The sequence below is a fragment of the Elephantulus edwardii genome, unplaced genomic scaffold (assembly GCF_000299155.1).
Source record: "Elephantulus edwardii isolate Elephantulus edwardi_28Jun2011 unplaced genomic scaffold, EleEdw1.0 scaffold00117, whole genome shotgun sequence".
In the NCBI taxonomy this organism is placed as follows: Eukaryota; Metazoa; Chordata; class Mammalia; order Macroscelidea; family Macroscelididae; genus Elephantulus; species Elephantulus edwardii.
In genome coordinates this window covers 10,642,796-10,666,223 of record NW_006399867.1, presented here as the reverse complement: position 1 = coordinate 10,666,223, position 23,428 = coordinate 10,642,796, and the positions used below count along the sequence as shown (strand labels likewise).

At 44.0% G+C, this 23,428-nt stretch overlaps 1 protein-coding gene across 1 annotated transcript in view; it reads left to right on the top strand.

Moving 5' to 3' along the window:
• LOC102874741 (chromosome unknown open reading frame, human C16orf45) overlaps positions 1–23,428 on the top strand; it is a 145,428-nt gene that overhangs the window by 85,656 nt on the left and 36,344 nt on the right. Inside the window, exon 2 of the mRNA XM_006892676.1 lies at positions 19,206–19,329. Coding sequence (XP_006892738.1) covers positions 19,206–19,329 — 124 coding nt within the window. The remainder of the gene's footprint in view (positions 1–19,205; positions 19,330–23,428) is intronic.

Below are 23,428 nucleotides of genomic sequence, written 5' to 3'. Positions count from 1 at the left end.
CCCTCTCATCTTCGGTTTCCCTCCCCCCTTCTCTTTCCTCTCCTCCCCCACCCCCTCTCACATATCTAAGAGTGTTAAACCCATAGCTATAAAGAGGGAGAGAGGTTTTGGATTTTTTTTTCTTTTTCTGGGTAATCTGGTAGCCCTCACCCACAACAATTGCTTGGTTAAAATGCAGCTTAAGGAAGCTATGACTTTAGTGGCTGATGATCTGAATACCCCTTTCCATAAAGAGAAGCACAATAGAACTTTCTAGCTGGGCTAAAAAATGCATCTTTTCTGACCTGGAGCCTCCTGCTTCATACTGTCGTTTTCCAGCTTGGGGAATTGCTAACTGTTTGCCCTGCTTCTTCCATGCGTAAAACTATTATGCAAATGTCTAGCTTTTGTTTATGTATTGATTACTGTCTTCCTCATTGAAAATTTCATTTCCGTAGGGCTCATCTCTTGGATGCTGCCTGCCCCAGTGTGTGTTGAATAAGCAAATAACCCTCAGCTCACATGGGGCCATGTCGTTGGTTCAAGCTCCTACAGAAAGGAGGAGGAGTGTAGCTGAGGAGCCAGAGTTCTAAGTGTTCAATAAAAGAGAAAATGAAATTTGGAATCTGTGGAAATGTTCATATTTTGCACCTCTCTTTTGTGTTGCTCTGGGTAAGGAGTTGCAATGCCAACGCAAAGGTAGGCAGTTTGAATCCACCAGATGCTTTAAGGGGAAAAGATGGACAGTCTTTTCCTGGGGAACTTAAAGCCTCTGAAAACCTGCTTGGAGGGTCAGCTACTCCAGCCGGTTCCTACTTGATGGCAATGGCTTTGAGTATGGCCTTGCTCTGGTGGCCTAGCCGGTGGAATATCATGATGCTAACCCAAATGTTGCCCTGGATGTGCTCACCAAGTTGTGCCAAGAAATCTGGAGAACAACCACTTGGCCAACTGACTGGAAGAGATCTATATTTGTTCCCATTCCAAAGAAAGGTGACCCAGCTGAGTGTGGAAACTACAGAACAGTGTCATTGATTTCACATGCAAGCAAGATTCTGCTGAAGATCATCCAAAAACGATTAGAACAGCACATCAGCAGAGAACTGCCGGAAGTCCAGGCTGGGTTTAGAAGGGGTTGTGGTACTAGGGATATTGTTGCTGATGTTAGATGGATCTTGGCTGAAAGCAGAGAATACCAGAAGAATGTCTATCTGTGTTTCATTGATTATGCAAAGGCATTTGACTGTGTGGATCATAACAAACTGTGGCTGACTCTGAGAAGAATGGGAATCCCAGAACATTTAATTGTGCTAATACGAAACCTATACTTGGACCAAGAGGCAGTAGTCAGAACAGAGCAGGGTAACACTGCATGGTTCAAAATTGGGAAGGGTGTACGCCAGGGATGCATCCTGTCTCCATACCTTTTGAACATGTATGCAGAGCAGATTATCCGAGAGGCTGGGCTCTATGAGGAGAATTGTGGCATCAGGATTGGTGGAAGGTCTATTAACAATCTCCGTTATGCAGATGACACAACCCTGCTTGCTGAAACTGAGGAGGACCTCATGCACTTGCTGTAAAGGGTCAAGGACTGCAGCCTTCAGTATGGACTAAGGCTCAATGTCAAGAAGACAAAGATTCTTACCACTGGACCAATTGGCAGCATCAGGATGGATGACAAAGAGATTGAGAGTGTTCACAGCTTCAGTTTGCTCGGCTCCACAGTCAACACTCTTGGCACCAACAGTCAGGAAATCAAAAAGCGTATCGCGATGGAAAAGTCTGCTGTTAGGGACCTCTCTAAGGTACTCAGGAGCCACAGTGTCTCTCTGGAGACTAAGGTGCGCCTGATACAGGTCATGGTATTTGCAATCGCTTGTTATGCATCAGAGAGTTGGACAATGACTAGGGAGGACAGAAGGAGAGTGGATGCTTTTGAGCTGTGGTGCTGGAGAAGGGTACTGAATGTACCATGGACTGCCAGGAAAACAAACAGATTCATCTTGGAGAGGATTAAACCAAGCTACTCCTTGGAGGCAAGGATTCTGGGGCTTCGTCTGACATACTTTGGACATGTTGCCAGGAGGGATGGGTCCTTGGAGAGGGACATCATGCTTGGGAGGGGAAGACCCTCTATGAGATGGATTGATTCGGTGACTGGGGTAATCGGGATGGGTGTGTCAGAGGTGGTGCGGTTGGCGCAGGATAGAGCAGGGTTTAGGGCTGTTGTGCATAGGGTCGCTATGAGTCAGAAACGACTCAACGGCACATAACAACAACAACGACCCAAAGCCGCACTTCCCTGGTCATTTGGATTCACCAGTGGCTCCTTGGGGGGGGGGGGGCGGCGGGAAATGAGAAGTCTCCTGCCGTGTGATTTACAGTCTCAGAAACCCAATGGAGGGTTAGCTGTGAGTCGATTCTAACCTGACGGCAATGAGGGATATTTTTGAGATGCAATTGCTGGGCTACACTTCCAGTTCTAGAGTTTTGCTCTGCTAGTGTGTGACCATTTTTATCTTCTGATGTGGAAATATTTTTTCCCCAGTTTTAAAAATATCATCATGCTCTGCCCTCAAAGAACTGGAGCATTACTCCAAACTCTTGATTGTGAATTCTTCAGAATGATTTCCCTCCAAAGATCATATTATGGAAAGTTCCAAGCCTATTTCCATCGAGTCAAACCCAGGTAAGAGTAACTATAGTTTAGAACCCCAAACTCACTCCTGTCTGATTGATTCTGACTCATAGGGACCCAGTGTAACAGAATACAACTTCTCCACAAGGCTTCCAAAACTTTAACTCTTTAGAGAAGCTTATTGTTACATTTTCTCCTAGCAGAGTAGATGGTAGGATTGAATTACCAACCTTTTCATTTAGCAGCTCAACATTTTGATCACAGGGTTCATTAGAGTATGTTAAAGGATGAAGAAAAGGGAGCTTTGGTGGCCTAGTGGTAAGAAACTACACTGCAATCATGAAAGCACGGGGTTCAAATCCACCAGATCTCCACTGGCAAAGGAGGGGCAATCGCCTCTTGTGCCAATCAGATCTGATTTGACAGTACACAACAAGAAATTGTTGTTGTTATTGTTGTGTGCCGTCGAGTTGCCTGCGACTCATAGCAAACCCAATGGACAATAGCTCTGAAGCCTGCCCTGTCCTGAGCCTGTCTCACTGACTCTGATATACCTAACCCGATTGTCCCAGTTACAGTGTCAATCCATCTCATCCTGGTTCCTCCTCTGCTGCACTGTCCCTTCACCCTTCCAAGTACGATGTCTTTGTCCAAGGACCAATCCCTCCTGGCCACATGCCCAAAGTGTGTAAGATGGAGCTTCAAAATCCTAACCTCCAAGGAGAAACTTGGTTTCACTCTCCAAGACAGACCTATTTGCTTTCTTGGTGGTCCCTGGTACGTTCAAGCTGGAAATACTTAATCACTGTGGTCCTCCCCACAGCCCCTAATCCTCAGTCTTGTCATGAGGAAGAACATCAGACAAACAAATTGAGAGCCATTCTACACCATCCTGGAAAGTGTTCTTTAAACACAGGTAAAGTCTAACAGAGCCCTGATGGCCTAGTGGTAAGAAGCTATGCTGCAATCCTAAAGTCATGTGGTTCAAATCCACCAGCTGCTCCTCGGGAGAAGGACGGACAATCTTCTCTTGTGCCATTATCTGCCTCTGAAAACCTGCTGGAGGGTCAGCTATGAGTTGGTTCCAACTCAAGGGCACACAGCCACCACAGCAAAGTCTGGAGAAGGGCTGACCATAAAGAGAAACCTAGGAAGAGATAATGACTGTCCTAGTTTCCCTAGATCTGCTACAACAGAAATATCACAAATGGCTGTAAAGAACAGAAATCTATTTTCTCACAGTTATGGAACCCAAAAAAAAGTACAGTTTAGGTAGGTATTCTGTACATGCTATGCCTTCCGCTATTTGTTTCTGTACCATGTCTTTGAGTCTGTATCTGTTTAGATATAACTCAGAAGTGATCGGGTTTAGAACCTGTGCTACATGAGTTTGACTTAATGGGTTGAATCATATTAAATTGCATTATGTAAGGTGATTACATTACATTAATTAGATCACATTCACAGTTACAGGGGTTAGACTTCTAACACATGTTGGGGACATAATTCCAATTCATTTAATCTTACCTAGATCCACAATTGACTTCCATGGAAAAAGCAGTCAAGAAATCAAACAACTTATTGCATTGGGCAAGTCTACTGCTAAGGACTTCTTCAGAGTGCTAAAGAACAAGGATATTAGTTTAAAGACAAAGGTGTGCCTGACCAAGCTATGGTCTTTTCAATTGCTTCATTTGCTTGTGAATGTTGGTCAATGAATATGGAAGACCAGAGAATTGATAAAGAGCATTGAAAGAGCCAAAACATTGTACAAATCTGGTTTGGAAGGAGGATAGCCAGTGTGATCCGTGTCAGCAAGGATGGTGAAACTTCATCTTAACTGACCTATCAGGAAGGAGAAGTCTTTGGAGAAAGACATTGTTCTTGGAAAAGGAGAGAGTCAGTCAGCAAAGAAGAGTCTCAACTAGATGGGTTGACACAGGAACTTCCATAAACATTATAGTGAAGAAAATCCTATGGAGCAGTTTTCTGCAATTCATGGAGTTGCTATGAATCAGAATCAACTCATTGTCAATAAGTTGGGTTTTCTGGGATTTCCCCCTTATATTCCTGAATCATTGGTTTGAGAGCTTAATGGTAAGGAATTGCACTGCCAACCCAAAGATACGCAGTTTGAATCCACCAGCTGCTCCACGTGTGAAAGATGGAAAATTCCTCCTGTGCAATTTACTGCCTCTGAAAACCCACTGGAGGGCCAGCTATGGGACAGTTCTGACTCAGCTGTACACAACAACAATAGCATACTTTGTGAATAAAAATAATCTATGGCTATAGACTAAATCCTCATTCCGATTCTCAACCTTGTATGAGACACAAGATTTTCAAGCTAAGTAGTTTTTTAAAACCAAAATGTTCCCTTGGACAGCTCCAATTTATTTTCCTGCACGTTTCATTCATTTTAACCCCACCCCGAGTAGCTGTAAGCGCTACCATCTGGCTCTCGACCCACCCTTGCATGACCTGAGCCTTTTATTTATTTCAGAAATTGCCTTGTAACTTGAGAGTGTCAGAAGTCTAAGGAAAAGATGTATGAACCCCAGCCTGGCGTAGATTTTTAATTGCCCATATTCACACATCCATTCTGGGATCATGAGAATATTTCAAGAACGGAACTTGAATAATAGACCTGTCCTGCAGATGTGTCTCTAAACAGTTGTTTATGGAATTTTAATTGGGCAATTATCTCCTTGTTATTGCATGGTTATCAATTTCCATAGTTTTCATTTTATAGCATTTGCGTGAGGAAAAAAAAATACTATTCTCCTTGAGAATAAGAATATCCTCTTCTGAGAGTCTCAGAAGACTCCCAGCCCTTCAGCTTATTCAATATGACGGAGTGGTTTGGTGATTCATGGAAGGTCACCGAGAAGTGTGAGGGAGAGGACACTGAGTAATGTAAAATGACATTACATTTTGTTAAATAACCTGCCAGAACTCATGTGTCTTCGCCTTCAAAGGCCACCCTGGAGTAACACATGCATTATTAAGATGAAACCCTTTCTGGAAGTGCTGCTTGGGAATTGCATTCTCAGTCTGGGGCAATTTCTTGTAAGCATTTTCCCTGGTGAGACATCTTTTGCCTTAGAGAGGAAATGAGATTTTTAATTTTTTTTTTAAACTACAAAAAAAAGTCATTCCGAGCTCAGTTGTGCAAGGAAAGCAGATGATCAAATCAAGTGAATATGAAAACAAAAAGGAACCTGCAGATTTGATAAACTGCTCTTCACTGGCTCGTAAACGGAGCTGAAAGTAATTATCCAAGACGAGTTTATTAATATCTCTCCTTATCCTAGAAAGGACTTAGAAGTCTTTTAAGAGTCTAGGAAAAGTTTTTAAAGGCTTGAGGAATGTTGTTATTATTAGAAACAGAGCATTCTGAGAGGACTCTTTGGAGGATAATATTGTAGAATATTTGTTTTTAAAACTTTTTTCATTATGTTATTATCAATTTTCACTTCCTATCCACCTCCTCTAAACTCAGGTCTAATGTTGGTTTGGGAGATTATGCAGGAAAGCAAATTACTTTTACTTGTGCCTTGGTGGCAAGGTGGTAATGCATTGTCAGCTACGACTCACAGTAACCCGATGAAAAACAGACCCAGACCTTTCCCTCTCCTGTATGGTCCTAACCATCTCTGAGCCCATTGTTATGGCAACTGTATCCATTCATCTTGTTGAGGGTCTTCTCTTTCTCTGACCCTCCACCTTTCCCAGCATGATGTCCTTTCCCAAAGACTGGTGCCTCTTGACAATATGCCCAGAGTGTGTGAGACCAAGTCCCACAATCCTTGTCTCTAAGTAACACCCAAGTTGTATGTCCTCCAACACAGATTTGTTTGTTTTTCAGATAGTCCCTAGGATGTTTGATACTCTTAGCCACAACCATCACATGTCAAAGGCATCAATTCTTTGAGCTTTCCGATTCATTGTCCAACTTTGGAGATGAAGCAATATAGAATACAATGGCTTGTTTATTATCCCTGCTTTACAGAAGATGAAAACTGAGGGTGGTGGTTTTGTAGTCACTTAGCTAGTTATGACTGAATGACTAAATAGTGCAAGCTCAATGACATCAGATCCATCAAGCCACATGTAAAGAAGCAGAGTCTTGAAGGACTTGAATAACTGGCCCAGATCACACAACAGAGTTGACTTTTGAACTTGTATGTGGGGTGTCACCCAAGTCTACTACGGTGATGAGGTCGTGGCTGTTAGCACTGAGCTGGGGTGCGGTGGGTGATGAGTGTCCAGTGGATATACTCCTTTTCTAAAACTAGGCCCCTCCCCAGAAACCACACTTCCTATCCTTGCTAATTTATAGTTGTTTCAAAGAGCTGAAAATGGGACATGGGTACACAGGGTCAGGACTGTCTCTCTGAAAGTCCAAAGGGAGTGAGAATAGCACAGTCCCTCACTGACTGAGAGCAGAATGCAGATAAAGAGCCCATAGCCCAGTCCCATGTACCTCTAGAGTCACATCAGCGGGAAGAGGTTCATTTATTAGTTGTTCACCCAGATTCACAGTTGTGGTTCTGAGAATGGGGTTTATTATGGAAATAAGTTGGAGAGCTGGGGAGGCAAAGAATATCACTCAATGCAAGTTTAGGTTTAGTCCAGCAGTCCCAAGCCAGATTAAGACCAAAACATAATTCCTTCATTAGTAAAAGTCCTGGCTTCAGTTCAGCAACACAAAGTCAAGAAGCCTCTGGTTTCCTCAAACACCCAGCAAAGTTCGCCTCAGAGCAGTTAAAAGTCAGCTTCTTCCTCCATCATCTGCCAAGAACAGCAAAATCCTTTTATTGTGCCTTTTATATCAGGGCTCCTCTGGTTACACCTTGCCACAGTTTCCTTACCACAATCTCTCCACTAACAGAGTGTCACCATCCAGTCTCCCTCAAGTCTTATTTTCCAGTGTGGGGAAGCACTCTGTCTCTTATCCCAGTCCCACAGCTGTTGATGATTTGCAAGACTATGTTTCTACAGTTAAGGTGGCTGAAGACTAGAGAGGGCTAGGGTAAGGGCTAAAAAATCCAGACTCAGAAACACACATGGCCATCCTGAGTCAAAATTGACTTGATGGCAACTGTATTTTATCATGTAGAAGATGGCAGGTGATTAACGTCCTTGCCAAAGATGTCTACTCCCTAATGTTTGAAAGCTATGTGCAGTACACATTGCTTAACATTCATGATATATTCTGTGAAGTAGGACATTATGTGATTTAGGTGTTGTGCAAGCTGCATATCATAGCCTAGTCCTGATTTTTCTGTAAGCATCTTGAGCAAGCAATCAAGATTATTCCTTCGCAGTGACCAGCAGTGTGCTGAGAGAGATTAATTTTTTAGTTTGGCTCTCATCCTACATCATTAGCAATTTTCCCATTTCTGACAGGGAGCTCTGGTGGCTTATTGGTAAAAGATTGCACTGTCAGTGCAAAGGTACAGGGTTCAAATCCACCAGCTGCTCTGAGGGAGAAAGATGGGCAGTCTCCTCCCCTGTGATTTACTGCCTGTTGAATATCTATTATTCTTTTTATTTTATTTTATTTTGTGTGCGTGTACCGTCAAATCAGATCTGACTGGTACAGGAGGATATTGCGCCTCCTTCTCCGGCAGAGTGTCTGGTGGATTTGAACCGTGTTCCTCTGGGATTGCTGTGCAGCTTCTTGCCACTAGGCCACCAGAGCTCCCCTGAATATCTATTATTCTTATAGCTTTTAGTGGAGCCAATCCTTTAACGTCCTGAAGAATTTCTCCTTGTTTTTGAGGACTGTGGTAACTGTTGAGTATGCCATACCTAAACCCTGAGCAATAGCTTTCACTAATTTTACACCTTTATGTTGTTTACTAGCTGTTTCTTTCACCTCCAAATAAATACTCCTTGACCTCTTTCTACTGCTGTCACTGGCACGTGCTTTGCTGTGTTTGGGAGCCATGATGCACTTCATGGTAATATTTTCAAAAGAAAATTGAACAGACTGATAATGCTACCATACCCAGAAGGCTCGTAATACATGAGATTGGATACTGCTGCTTATGAGTTGAAGCAGCCACTGTTACATGGTAAACTTTTTAGAAAAAGAAAGCACAATGTACATACATAAGTCAGTGCCTAGGTATTTATTATTCCTCTGAAGATCAAGGACTACAGCCTCCTATATGGACTGAAGCTAAATGTCAAGAAAACAAAGATTCTAACCACTGGGCCATTTGGCAGCATCAGCATGGATGGTGAAGAGATTGAGAAAGTTAACAGTTTTAATATAGTTGGCTCCACAGTCAACACTCTTGGTAACAGCAGCCAGGAAATCAGGAGACGAATTGCATTGGGAAAGTCGGCTGTGAGGGACCTCTCAAGAGTACTGACGAGCAACGATGTCAGGCTGGAGACTAAGGTGTGCCTGATCCGGGCTATAGTCTTCGCAATTACGTGCTACGCATCAGAGAGTTGGACAGTGAATAGGGTTAATAGAAAGAGGATTGATGCCTTTGAGCTGTATTGCTGGAGAAGCATGTTGAATATACCATGGACTGCTAGGAAAACCAACAGGTTTGTCCTGGAGAGGGTGAAGCCAGAGTGTTCCCTGGAGTCAAGGATTCTGAAGCTTCATCTGACATATTTTGGGCATGTTGCAAGGAGGGACTCGTCCTTGGAGAGGGACATCATGTTTGGCAGAGTGGAGGGGAAGCGAAGGAGAGGAAGACCTTTGGTGAGATGGATCGATTCTGTGACTGGAGTGGTGGGAATAAGTGCGTTTGAGATGGCTAGGTTGGCACAGGATAGAACAGCATTTAGAGCTCTTGTACATAGGGTCGCTATGAGTCGCAAGCGACTCGATGGCACATAACATCAACAACAAGACCTACTATATTTGTCATTATCTGCTTGTCATCGCAATCACTTTGTATACTTTGTATATAAGAAGCATCTATGTTTCATTCTCTAACTGGGACTTCTGAATTTCTGAGACATGGTGACCTGTGGAACACCACCCAAATGGAAGTTATGTACTGCATGATGGCATATGTAACCTTACTTGATAAAAGGGAGTTAAAGTTGCAATTGGAATTAAGGATAGGGATTTGGGGAAGAGATTATTATCTGAATGAGCTAAATCTAGTCATTCAAATCCTTAAATCAGAAGAGATGTGAGGATGGAAGAAGAGTCAGAGAGGACGTGTGAAACAGTCTTGCTCCCTCCTTGCTGGGTTTGCAGATCGAGACAGAGGCTACAAGCTAAGGAATGCAAGCAGATTGTGGAAGCTGGATAAACCAAGGAAGTGAGTTATCCATTAGAGCTTCCAGAAAGGAACACTTGATTTTAGCCCACTGAGACTTGTATTGGACATCTAACCTCCAGAACTTTAAGAGAATAAATTTATGTAATTGTAAGTCATTAGGATGTGATCTTTTGTTATGGCAGCAATAGGAGACTAATCCACAGACCAAGTTCCACACCCCCATCATTACTTCTTTCATTCTTTATTGACAAATCCAATCATTTGTTTCATCCGTGGAGACAGTCTGAATACAAGATGAACGTGAACATGGGTAATATGCAGAGAGGAAAGCCCCGAGCGGTTGGCTGTCCTCCTGCCTGCAACCTCATTGTTAGTTTCTGGTTTTGGGGGTTGTTGTGTTTTTTTCAGCTTCTATTTTTGGTTGACAGCTGTGCAGGCTGGTCATCTTTATGGTGTTCATGTTCTTACACACTCTCTTCTGGTTCTTTCTCATCTCAAGGAGCACTCACTGCCCCTCCCTCTCTAAACCAATTCCTCTCAGGCTTTTGGGTCAATGTTGATGGTGTTGTTTTGTGTCATCAAATCACTGCCCAGTCATATGCCATCTTCACAATCATTGCTGTGTTTGAGTCCGTCGTTGCAGTCACCGTGTCAACCCAGTTATTTGAAGGTCTTCCTCTCTTTTACTGACCCTCCATGTGGTGTCTTTCTCCAGGGACTGGTCCCTCCAACCAACATGTCCAAAGTGTGTGAGATAAAGTCTTGCTTTCCTTACCTCTAAGGAAACTGGTTATATTTCCACCAAGACAGATTTGTTTGCTTTTCTGGCAGTCCAAGGCGTAATCAGTATTCTTCCTCAACATTATATTCAAGGGCGTTGATTCTTCCTCATTCTTCCTTATTTATTGTCCAGCTGTCAAATACATATGTTCCTGTTGCCATCCAGCTGGAACAGACTCACAGCTGACCCTCCAGCAGGTTTTCAGAAGCAGTAAGTTGCACAGGAGAAGATTGCCTATCCTTCTGCCCCAGAGCAGCTCGTGGATTCGAACCACATACCTTTGGGATTGCAGTGCAGCTTCTTACCATTAAGCCATATGTGACCATCAAAAATATCGTATCTTGGGTCACACAGACCTCAGAGTGACATAGTCGCTCTTTAGCACCATATACATCTCCTTTGCAGCAGGATTGTCCAAGGCAAACATGAATTTCTTGACTATTACGGTCATAGACATTCATTATGGATCCAAATTAAATGAAATCTCATTTACTGGGATTGTTTATCCAAAGAAAATGACATCTTTAGCAGCTTTAAGGTTTTCTCTGTTTATTATGTATGCTGTTGTTTATCGATTCAGTTATGAGAAATTTTTTCCCCACAATACTGAGATTTCTTCCACACTGAAGGTATAAACTTTCCCCCCCCTTGTTGTGTATTGTCAAATTGCACCCTACTGGCACAGGAGGAGATTGCCTCTCCTTCTCCAGCAGAGCATCTGGTGGATTTGAACCACTCACCTTCAGGATTGCAGTGCAACATCTTGTCACTAAACTACCAGAGCTCCCTTGAAGGTATAAACTAAGCTTCATCAGTAAGTGCTTAAGTCTTCGTTTCCTGCAAGCAAGGGGGAAATAGGTACTATTTCTTGAACACCCTGCATTGAATATTGTACATAAACTTCGTTACTTCCTTTTCATGAAGACCTTTGAGATTAGTACTGTCATTATTCCCTCTATTTCCCAAACAAGTTAATTAAGAGTCACTTGAGAGACTTATTAAAGTGCAGAATGACAGTTACCTCCTAAGAGAGGCTGATTTAAGAAGTCCAAGAGAATTCAAAATGAGCTCTGGTGGCCTAGAGACAAGAAGCTGCACTGCAATCCCGAAGGCATACAGTTCGAGGCCACCAGCTGCAGGAAAAGGGTGGGCAGTCCCCTCCCTTGCCATTAACTGCCTCTGAAAACCCATGAAGGGTCAGCTATAGGCCATTTCCAACTCGATGGTATACAACAACAACAACACAATCCCAGGAAGATGCACTTTTAAACATAGATCATTAATTTTATTTTTATTATTGTTGTTAAGGATATCTGCAGCTGAACCTACACCAACTCAACAATTTCTAACTGTACAGTTTGGTGACATGGATCACACCCTTCAAGCTGTGTGGCCATTCTTGCTTCTCTTTTCCATTTTGTTATTCCTCTGTTCAGATGAGCTTACTGCTCCCTAAGATTCCTAGCCAATCTTTGAGTTGTTCTTGTCACTTTGATTACATATAGCTAGATATTTGGTATTATTTTAATAGGGAGCTCTAGCGTCCTAATGGTAAAAATCTGCACTGCAATCCTGAAGACTCATGGTTCAAATCCATCAGGTACTCTGTGGGAGAGAGGTGGGCAGTCCCTTCCGGGTCATTTACTGCTTCCGAAAACTTGCTGGAGGACCAGCTATGAGTCCATTCTGACTCAATGGTACTCAACAACAACTATAGTAAGCTACCATTTAGTTTTAAGACAACTTCAGAGAATACAGGGACTCTTTCGTGGTGTAGCCTACATGGTTGTGTGGCTAACCCAAAGGCTGAAATATCTCTGGTCGTTCAAATCCACCAGCCTCTCCAAGGGAGAAAGAAAGGTCATTTCCTTCTATTATGATTTACCATCTCAGAAACCCACTGGAGGTTAGCTATGACTCAGAACTGATTTAACAGCAAGGACTTTGTGTTTTCAGGGAATACATTTTTATGAAGGCTTAAAGTTTAAAGATTATATCCAGGCCTTTCTACAAAGATGGCACCGAAAGCGAAGAAGTAAGCCCCTGCCTCTCCCAAAACTGAAGCCAAAGCAAAAGCATTAAAGGCCAAGAAGCAGTCCTGAAGGGCGTCCACAGCCAAAAAAAAGAGAGAAGATCCGCACGTCACCCACCTTCCGGCGGCCTAAGATGCTGAGACTCCGAAGGCAGCCCAAATACCCAGGAAGAGCACCCCGAGGAGAAACAAGCTTGACCACTATGCCATCATCAAATTTCCCCTGACCACTGAGTCAGCCATGAAGAAGATATAACAACACACTTGTGTTCATTGTGGATGTCAAGGCCAACAAGCACCAAATTAAACAAGCTGTAAAGAAGCTCTATGACATTGATGTGGCCAAGGTCAACGCTTTAATTAGGCCTGATGGAGAGAAGAAGGCCCATGTTCGACTTGCTCCTGACTATGATGCTTTGAATGTTGCCAACAAAATTGGGATCATCTAAACTGAGTCCAGCGGGCTAATTCTAAATACAAATTTGTCTCACAAAAAAAAAAAATTATATCCAGGAAGTGTTCTCAGGGGTTTATTTTGTCTCCAAGGCCCTAGGAAATATGAATTCCATAGAAATTTGAAATTATACTCTACATTTCCCTCCCTTTTGTTCAAGATTCTTCTATAGCATCTTTGATGAAAACATTCCCTGATGATAGCCTTACACCATCCAGTTAGTGCTGCTGATAAATTTGCTCAGAATCACACAGCAAATAATAAATAACAAAAGCCAGAGTTTGGAGGCAAGTCAGTTTCTTAAGCTGCAAAATCTTCCTTGTGCGGCGGTTGTGAGGATAAAGAGATTATATGTGTGACGTCTTGTGCAATAAACAGCTCTGGACACATTTCTTCAAGATAGCAAGGAAATAGGACAGCCTGGAGCCTCTGAGTTAAAATCAGTTACTTCTTCTGGGGAAAAGAGAGAGCTGGTGACCGAGGGAGTAATAAGCTGCGCTGTCAGTCCAAAGGCACACAGTTCAAATCCACAAGCCGCTCTTCAGGAGAAAGATAGGTGGCCTCGTCCTGTGCAGTTTACTGCTTCTGAAAACCCTCAGGAGGGTCAGCTATGAGTTGGTTCCACCTTGATAGCACACAACAGCAACACTTTTGGGAAATGGTGACTCATTACAAGCAACCGGCTCTTTCTCATTATATTCACAAAATAGCTAGAAGTTGTGCTGGAATCCCAAACGCATCCACCAGCTGCTCCACAGGAGGACGGGCAAGCTCTTCTGTATGATGAAAACCCTCCCGAGGGTCAGTTCAACTCAGTGGTACACAACAACATGAGAAGATGACTGTTGCTGTTAGGTGCTGTCAAGTTGAGCACAACTCATAGTGACCCTATGAACAAAAGATCTGAACCTAGTCCTGTCCTGCGCCATCCTCACACTTCCTGACACACAGAAGCCCATTGCAGCAGTCACCATGTCAATCCACCTGGTTGAGGGTCTTCCTCTCCTTCACTGACCCTCCACCCTTCCCAGCATCATGTCCTTCTCCAAGGATCAGCCCCGCCTAGCAACATGTCTAAAGTATGTTAGGCGAAACCTCATCATTCTTGCCTCCAAAGAGCACTTCGGCTGCACCATCCCCAAGACATATCCATTTGTTCTCTTGGCCGGCTATGGGATGTTCAGTGCTCTTCTCCAACACCACAGCTCAAAGGCGTCAATTCTTTTTCTGATATCCTTATTCATTGTCTAGGTCTTAGATGCATAGCAAGTAATCAGAAAGACTGTGGCCTGAATTAGATGCACCTTAGTCTTTAAGCTGACATTACTACTCTGCAATAATTTGGAAAGTTCCCTAACTGCAGATTTTCCCAGTGCAATGCATCTCCTTATATCCTGACTGCTGATACCAAGGGTGTTAACTGTGGATCCAAGCAAGATAAGGTGATTAAGGATTGAAATTCATTTCTTCATTAATGATTAGTGATAATAAAGTAGGTGCTACCAGAGCCTTGGAAATGCATCAAGACATCTGCTCCCCCAGTAAATGGGCAGAAATAGGTTCCTGGATCCGTGAGACTCTAGGATCCCTGGTGGAGCAGTGGATAATCGCTCCATTGCTGAGAGGACAACAGTGTGGACCCACTCCTCAGAAAAGAATGTGGTAGTCAGTTCCAGCCAAGATTTCCAGCTTTGGGAAACCGCTGGAGGGTTGCTGTGAGTCAGACTGAACTGATTGCAAATTTGGGTTGGGGTAAGAGATACTAGGAGTCCCTGGGTGGTACAAATGGTTAGTGTACTGGGCTGCTAACTGCAAGGTTGGGGGTTCAAGTCCACCCATAGGCACTTTGAGAAAAAAAACCTGGCAATGTACTCCCCTCTCCTCTAAATCTCAGCATTTGAGTTTTCAGTGGTATTTTTTTCAGTCAACTCAAGAGGAATCTGGTTAGTCCCTATTTAAATCACAAGTTTTTAGGGGATTGCCAGTTTACCTTTGCAATCATCTCCACTCTTTCTGGACTGGAGAGCTTTACATTTGCAAAACAAGGGATTACAACTGCCCTGGTCGTGCTTGTGCAGTGCTTGTGCGTGTGGGGAGCAGCTTCCCCTGTGGCATTTGGAAATATGAAGATGGATTGTGCTGCCTCCTTGACCAGCAGCGACTCAGCTCCCAGAGGCTCACTGACAGCAGTGACACAGGGAGCCCTGGGGACTGCTGTTGTCTCTACACAGCACGTGAGTTCTGCCTAGAAAGATTGTCCACCTTTTCCTCCATCCAGCCTGGAACTCGTCCAAGTCCCCTCCTAGCATTTGCCCTTTCTTACGAGGAGTCATTGGTACCTGTGGATGACTTATCTTCTAGAAGGAAAATGTTGAGCATGTTTCTGTCACACTAGCTTGTTCACATACGTTCAGGCCCAGCTGAAGCTGACCGTTCACATCTCATGCCATTATTTCCCCAAGTGTCATCAGAAGGTCCCCAGTGGAAGGCTCCTGGAACAGGACTTGTCTTAGTTGCTAGATGGAAGGCTTTAGCAAACAGATTTATTTCCTTGAACTTTGTTGCTGTTGTTAGGTGCTGTCTAGTGGAGAACGACTCATAGTGACCCTGTGAACAAAAGATCTGAACCCTCCTCTATCCTGTGCCATCCTCACACTTCCTAACACACAAGAGCCTGTTGCATCAGTCACTGTGTCAATCTACCTGGTTGAGAGTCTTCCTCTCCTTCGCCAACTCCCCACCCTTTCCAGCAACATGTCCCTTTCCATGGAACAGCCCCTCCTAGCAACATGCCCAAAGTATGTGAGGCAAAGCCTCATCATTCTTGCCTCCAAAGAATTCCTTGAACTTTATGGGGCTAAACGTCCAAATTCAGGGCACTAAGCTCTAGGGCAAGTCCTTCTCTAATTCCTTGGTCTCACCTGTTGCCGTTGTAATTGTTTATCCCCATAGAAATTGAAAATTATTTTAGACAGTGTGAAGGAGGCGTTTTCCTTTCACATTAGTATCAATTAAACGTAATGACTTTCCCTTTGTTTCCTAAGCAAAATTAGAGAGAGCTCTGTAGTCTGTAATGTATTGTACTGCTAGCTAAAGGGACTGCACATCTCTGTTGGTTCGAATCCACTAGTAGCATCTTGGGAGGAAGGGGGAAGTCTCCTCCTGTTCTCATTTACAGCCTCACAAACCCAGTGGAGCGTCGTTTGGAGTTGGAATCGATTCGATGGTAGTGAATTTTGACTGGTGGAAGTGAGACAGGTCATTTTGCCACGTGGACCGCGTTAGTATTTAGATGATAAGAGGGGATGTTGTTGTTATTGTTGGGTGACATCTAGTTGACGACCACTCATGAACACTGGCCTGTCCTGCACCATCCTCACCATTTCCTGTACACTCAAGCCGTCGTTACAGTGACTGTGAGAATAGAACAGCTTGTGAAAATAACAGAAGTCTAGTGAATGAAGAAGGGTCAGGAGATTCCCAGAGAAGAGCAAAGCATGGCTTTGGCTCTGGGAGTGGGTCAGCTCAGGAGTCCAAGCAGGCAAGGTGTTAGCTTCACGCAGGTATGCAAAGAAGGATATGCAGTAGCAGGGGGCCAGCAGGTAAGAAGAGCCAGGGTAGAAAGAGGGCTTGGACTCAAGAAAACAAATAAAACAAAACAAAAACAAACACCAGTTAGCAGGATTGAGAGGCTTGATCTAGGGAGGAGTGTGGGAAGTCTTAGCAGTTAACATTGATGTTGAGGGCCTCACTGCAAAGTGAAAGCACTCTGTCAATCCCCTTACATTCCAATGACCTTAGAATAGGGCATCCGTTTTCACTGTGGAAATGTAACCTAGAGGAACCTGTCGCTGCCCACACACTTAGCTCACCTTGAGGCCGTTTACAGTGGGGCAAAGTGGGAAACCACCTAAATTACTGGAGATGGGGAAGTGATTCACGACACAGCTGCAAATAGAACCCCACACAAACGTTAAAACTACTTCTGAGACTAAGAGCTGTGACACGAATGGATAGAAGCACAGTCATGTTTATGGAAGCATTATTCACAATAGAAAAGAGATGGAGACAACCCAAGTGCCCCATCAGCAAACTGAATGCATAGAGAAACAATGGCACATGCACACAATGGAGTGCTACTGCAACATTGAAAAACAATGGAGAATTTGTGAAACAATGGACAACGTGGATGTATCCAGAGGACATGGGCTGAGTAAAATATATCAGTTACAAGAGAACAGATACTGGATAAGGCCACTGTTATGAATGATTGTATGAAATACAATGTAAATGAAAGATTGTATAAAACACAATGTACATGTAGAAGGAGTATGAGGACCCAAGGGGGACAGGGTGGAAGCAGAGGGGTGAGAATGGGCAGGGCAATGAGGTGTTAATCATAGGGATGCACAATTTAGTGCAGGGGTGAGGGTAAAGGAAATGAGAAGGATCTTTTGTGAAAAATAATGTAGTCAAACTTTGTAAGTAAATCAGAATAAAATTTTAAAACAAAACACCCACAATGTATGTGAAGAAAACACAATGCATATAAATAATTATATGCAAACCAATTTTTTTTTTTTTAAAAAGCTAGAGAAAGGGCAAGCTCTGGCGGCCTAGTGGCAAGAAGCTGCACTGCAATCCCAGAGGTGAGATATTTGAATCCACCAGATGCTCTGCTGGAGAAGGAGGAACAATCTCCTCCTGTACCAGTCAGACCTGATTTGACGGTACATGCACACACGCACCAAAAAAAAAAAAAGCTAGAGAAAGGTTTGCACACAGTTCAGTCTAGTAAGACTACTAGGAAGGGAAGAGGAAAAAATTGAAAACTCATTCTTAATAAGCACTTAATTGAGATGGGTGAAGGCAAGACAATATGAAATGAATGGATGAGCAGATAGTGTGTGTATTATAACTGATGGGTAAAATGTGCATCAATGAAAATGAAAGTGTTCCTTGTAAACTTTTACTCATCACAATTTTAAAAAAAAATTCTTTTGGGGAAGTGTTCCCAGGACATCAAAGGCAGTATGTTGCCTGATGGAACTCAACCACCAGCTCACCTCAGTGCCCTCGAATCAGGACTGACTCATAGCTCACCCTCCAGCTGTTTTTCAGAGGCTGTAAATCACATGAGAGGAGATCACCCACGTTTTGAGGATGACGGATTCCAACCACCTGCCTTTGGGTTGGCAGCGTGACTTTCTACCCACTCACCAGAGCAAGTTCTAAAACAATGCAATTCTAACTTTCTATTGCAAAAACAAAACCTGTATATTGTGGGTGTGTGTGTGTGGGGTGTGTGTATTGAAAGAATGAATGCACACCAAAATGTTAATAGTCGTTTTCTTTGGGCATTGGGATTATGGATAACTTTTGCTTTTGCTTTATTTTTCCTACCTGCCACCTTTATAGTATTCTTTATGAGTATTACTTACTACTAGGGAGCACTGGCCACCTAGTGTCAAGAAGCTGCACTGCAATCCCTAAGGCATGAGATTCGAATCCACCAGCTGCTCTGTGGGCGAAGGATGGGCGATCTCCTCCCATGCTATTAACGGCCTCTGAAAACCCACCGGAGGGTCAGCTGTGGATCATTTCTGACTTGACGGCCCACAACACAACATTACTTAGTACTATTATAAGACTGATTACTGTCTTCCCATAAAATAATTAGTATGGACTTTTCTTCTCCTAAAACTGGAGTTGGTCTTGGAGGATGGGATGGAACCCTGTGACTTGGTCAAGGGGAACAGAATCTCAGTTGCTGGGACAGGCAGAGACTGACAACATTATGCCTTAGACACATTTTTATGCTCTTTGTCTGACCCTGAACTTGACATCTTAATAAGTCTTATGGTTTCCAGCAGCTCACTCACAAGCATGTATTTGCTGCACAGGGCAGGGTTTGTATGCTCCTGAACTCATGACAGTGGTTGGAACTGTTCCCTAGAAGGATGGAGATACTAATACCCACAGGGATGCTTGACAGCCGATCTGGCTGTGCTGTAGCCTTGTGGCCTTGACCCCTGCATTTCATGTCTCCTTCACAGGTCAGCTGGACATCATCTCCATGGCCGAGACAACCATGATGCCAGAAGAGATTGAGCTTGAGATGGCGAAGATCCAGCGTCTCCGAGAAGTCTTAGTCCGGAGGGAGTCGGAGCTCAGGTTCATGTGAGTGACAGCACTTTGGGGAAGTGGCTACATAAGAGCAGGCATGTGGAGGAGGGGACCAGGGGCGTTTAGGAATCAGCAACTGCGTGCCCAGCCCTAGAGAAAGACCTTATGGGACATCTTGTTTTCTCGCTTGATTCTCACAGCCACCCTGAGGTCCCCTGTTCTCTAGGTTTTGTTCATGGCATTGAGTTCAGGCCATTCTGACTCCAAAGTTCCTCTAACGAGGGGGAGGAGGTAGAGAGAAAAAGAACTGGAGGTGCAGAGGTAGCTGGGAGCATGACCTTGGCCTTGGTGAGCTCCACTTTTTCCTCATTTGTGCAACGGGGCACATAATGATACCACCCTCGATCCCATGACCTCAGAGTCCATTTGCTGCAGTGTTCTGAGGATTACAAGAGAAAACATATTTTTTAAAATTAATTTTAATGAACATTTACAGAGACTTTGGATCTCCATTCATTCATTATTGCATTTTTCTCCCTGTCCACCCCTCCCTAGTTCACTCTTCTCTTTGAAAAGTAAAAGAAAAATTCTTTCATTGTTATACAATCCCTCCCCCCCAAGTCCACTCCACTGTGCAGCCTTCATTCTGGACTCCTGTCATGACAATAATACCTAATCACATATCCCTTTTAAACAGAGAAAACGTAATTTTAAAAGTTGAGCTCCACAGATGAACAGCCAGCATGAGAATAGAACTGATCAATGCCCAAGACTTAACCAGCAATCAAACAGACCAGGTCATGCAATGGTTAAACACTCAGCTGGGAACTGTAAGGTTGAGAGTTTGAACCCACACAATGGTTCTCTGTGAAAAGATGACCTGGTGACCTGTTTCCGTAAAGACCACAGCTGAGTAAACCCCGTGGGAGACAGTTCCACACTGTGGGTTCCACAGAACTGGCTTGACTTTAACAACAACAATGTCAGTTTGGAAGTCTTCTTGCACTATAGGTGACCCAGTCTTCACTGGAGCCACAGGAGTCGCACACCTGCCAGGCTCCTGCTAAGAACCCGCCACCAGTTCTTCCACTGATTTCTTACAACGTGGTGAGGTCCACTGGCGTGAGACCATTTTACAGATGAGAGGAATGAGGCTCAGAAAATTAACAACCTCCCCAAGGCGTCCTAGCTAGGAGATAGTTAGGAATCAGGCTCACCTATTCTTGCATTCAAAGTACATATCTGTTTTCCCCCCTGCCGTGAAAATAGTTTCATAAGTTCATAACAAAACATTAATAAGGGGTTGATCAGACATTGCCATTAATTGATTATATTAATTAATTATAATTAATGTTATAAAAAGAAAATGAAGGGGAGCTCTGGTGGCCTAGTGGCAAGAAGCTGTACTGCAATCCCAAAGGTATACGGTTTGAATCCACCAGATGCTCTGCCAGAGAAGGAGGGACAATTTCCTCCTGTACCAGTCAGATCTGATTTGATGGTACATGCACCAAATAAATAAATAAATAAATACATAAAATGAGTGCAAATGATTGAATGAATAATGAATTGTGGTTTGTAACTTTTGCTCAAGTGAAAAAAAATGAAGAAAAATGTTTAGAACAGAATTTTGACAATTTGACAATTCCATGTGTGTAATTAAGGGATTGGAAATACTGTGGTTTGAATCAGGTACACCTTAGTCTTTAAGCTGATATCTTTGCTCATTAGCATTTTAAAGAGGTCCTTGGCAGCAGATTTGCCCATTGCAAGACAGTGAAGGATGATTAATGAGGATTCTTTCCGGAACCAGAGTTATACATCGTGTGTAGCTTTGCCAGGATACACAGAGGACAGACTCTTCTGGTCACGTTTCATCAATTTCAAATACTCAAGGGACTTGAGGCTTGCTAGGGCAGGAAACACGGCACATTCAGGCTTCGCCATCCATCGTTCCCAGCCTCCTAGGCTAACAGGCCGGTGCTTTCTTGAGTCCCACTTCCAGCTGCCTCTCAGCCAGATAGCTGCAGGGCTTATCTTACAGATGGGCCCTATTCTTATCTCCATTTTGGAGGAATTGGAGGTCAAAAAAATTGACCGAGGTTGCGCGAGGTAACAACTAAATGGCCAAACCAGAATGCAATCAAACCCCAGATGTTATTTGTTGTTGTTCACTGCCCTTGAGTCAGAAGTGACTAATAGCTGACCCTCTGGGGGATTTTAGAGGCTGCAAGTCTTGCAAGAGGAGATTGACTATCTTTGTCCTACAGAGACAAATGGATTCAAACCGCTTGCCTTTGGGTGGACAGCACAGCTCCTTACCCACTAGGTTACAGTGTCCAGACTCCAGAGCATGTATTAAATGGCTGAAGGAAGGAAAGGAGGAAGGAGGACAGAGAGGAAGAGAAGGAGAGTGGAGTGAAAGAGAGGAGGGAAGAGGAGGGGAAAAACACAGGCAGGAAGGGAGAACTTTGACTCTTCATCAAGATAATTCCTTGGAGTGTAAACTGTCTTGTAAATTCTCATCTGTCTTGCCTCTGTATTTTCCCAGCATCTTGAACAGTGCCTGACCCTTATTAGATCAATTAATAATTGCTAACCGTGGACTCAGTGACTGGGATAATCGGGATGGGAGTGTCAGAGACAGTGTGATTGGCACAGGACAGAGCAGAGTATAGGGCTGTTGTACATAGGGTCGCTATGAGTCGCAAGCGACTCGACGGCACATAACAACAACAACCGTGGATGACAACACCCTGCCCACTTTCTACACATAGCTTGTGGTGTAGAGCTAAGAATGACACAGAGTCTCAGACCATGCCAAGCATTTGTAGTGAAGCAGTTGATGAAAAGCTTCCAAGTGACAGCAGTGTGACAGGCCCCTGGCTGAAATGGTCCCCGCGACCATAGCCGTGGTAACCAGGATGAAATTGGTTTTGTCACACCTGCTCCGAAGCAATCAAGTTAATACCCATCAGCTCCCTGGTGAGTCAGACATCATTTCACAGTTGAGGATGCTCTTTTTTTCCCTTTCCTGGTCTCCTACTGTGTTGAGCCTTTAAAGAATCACTCTGGGACCTGCTTCTTCTCACCCACTCCCACACACTCAGTGTGGAGAGTGATTCCTCTGTGGGTTCCCCTTTATCGTTGGCTCCGTCTGCCCTTTTCCCTGGACTCCACAGTAACAGCAGTTCTCCTTCTCTTGCCAAGATGGTGGACAAGCAGGAGAGTCGCACGGACTGTCTCACATCTTTTCGGCCTGCCCTGAACAAGGCCCACATGAGTCAGGCCAGACATGAGCTGTGAGGAGGCTCCCAGGAACGTATCACGGGACGAAACTCGTCCTCAAACTACACACACACACAGCTTGTCTTCTTTCACTACGACCCCTTCCCATGTTCTCTGCTTTTCACGTTGTGAAACGGCATTTACTAATCACAGTTTGGAGATTTTCGTTGTCGGGACCTTAGTTCTTATTAGGACTGCTGAGCCCTTTTCTTCTCCCAGAATGTATACTGAGAGAATCCAGTCACAGGAAGCAGCAGCTGTGCTTTTTCTCTCTGTGAAACTACCCTACCCCCCATTTTCCCAGGAATAGTTATCTGAGACCCCAGCCCACTTCACTATCTGAAGGAAGCATCTGTAAGCATCCCCTTCCCCAAACCCCTTGTAAGAAAGTATAAAATCCCCCTCTTAATTCTTAGTGAGGGCTGGTTCTACTTGAGAGCCAGCCCAGCAGTTTCTCCTCAATAAATGATCTTTCTTGGCCTGCACTGGGTTCTGTCCTTCCTCGAAGATCTTATAGTTCTCAACTGGGAGTTGCTTCACTGGAGGGTCCTTGCCTTCTACCAACCAAGAACGACCAAGAGAGGAGCAAAGCTTTCTATTTTGTTTCATGGGAACAAAGCTGGTTAAGCAGAGTCAGCATGCGAGTGATGAATGTAGCTCTCGAGCAGACAGAGTGTGTGTGTGGGGGGGGGGGGGGGGTGGGGGGAGGCGGGGGTGTGTGTCATGCAGTTGCTAACCTCTGTCTCTTCAGACAAAAACTTTCTGGGACTTAGAAAAGACTTCTGACCGGGAGCTATGTGAGGGGGGAAGAAGGCAGGATAGTGGAGATGAGATGTGAGTGTACAAATAACATTTAAGGCGAGCT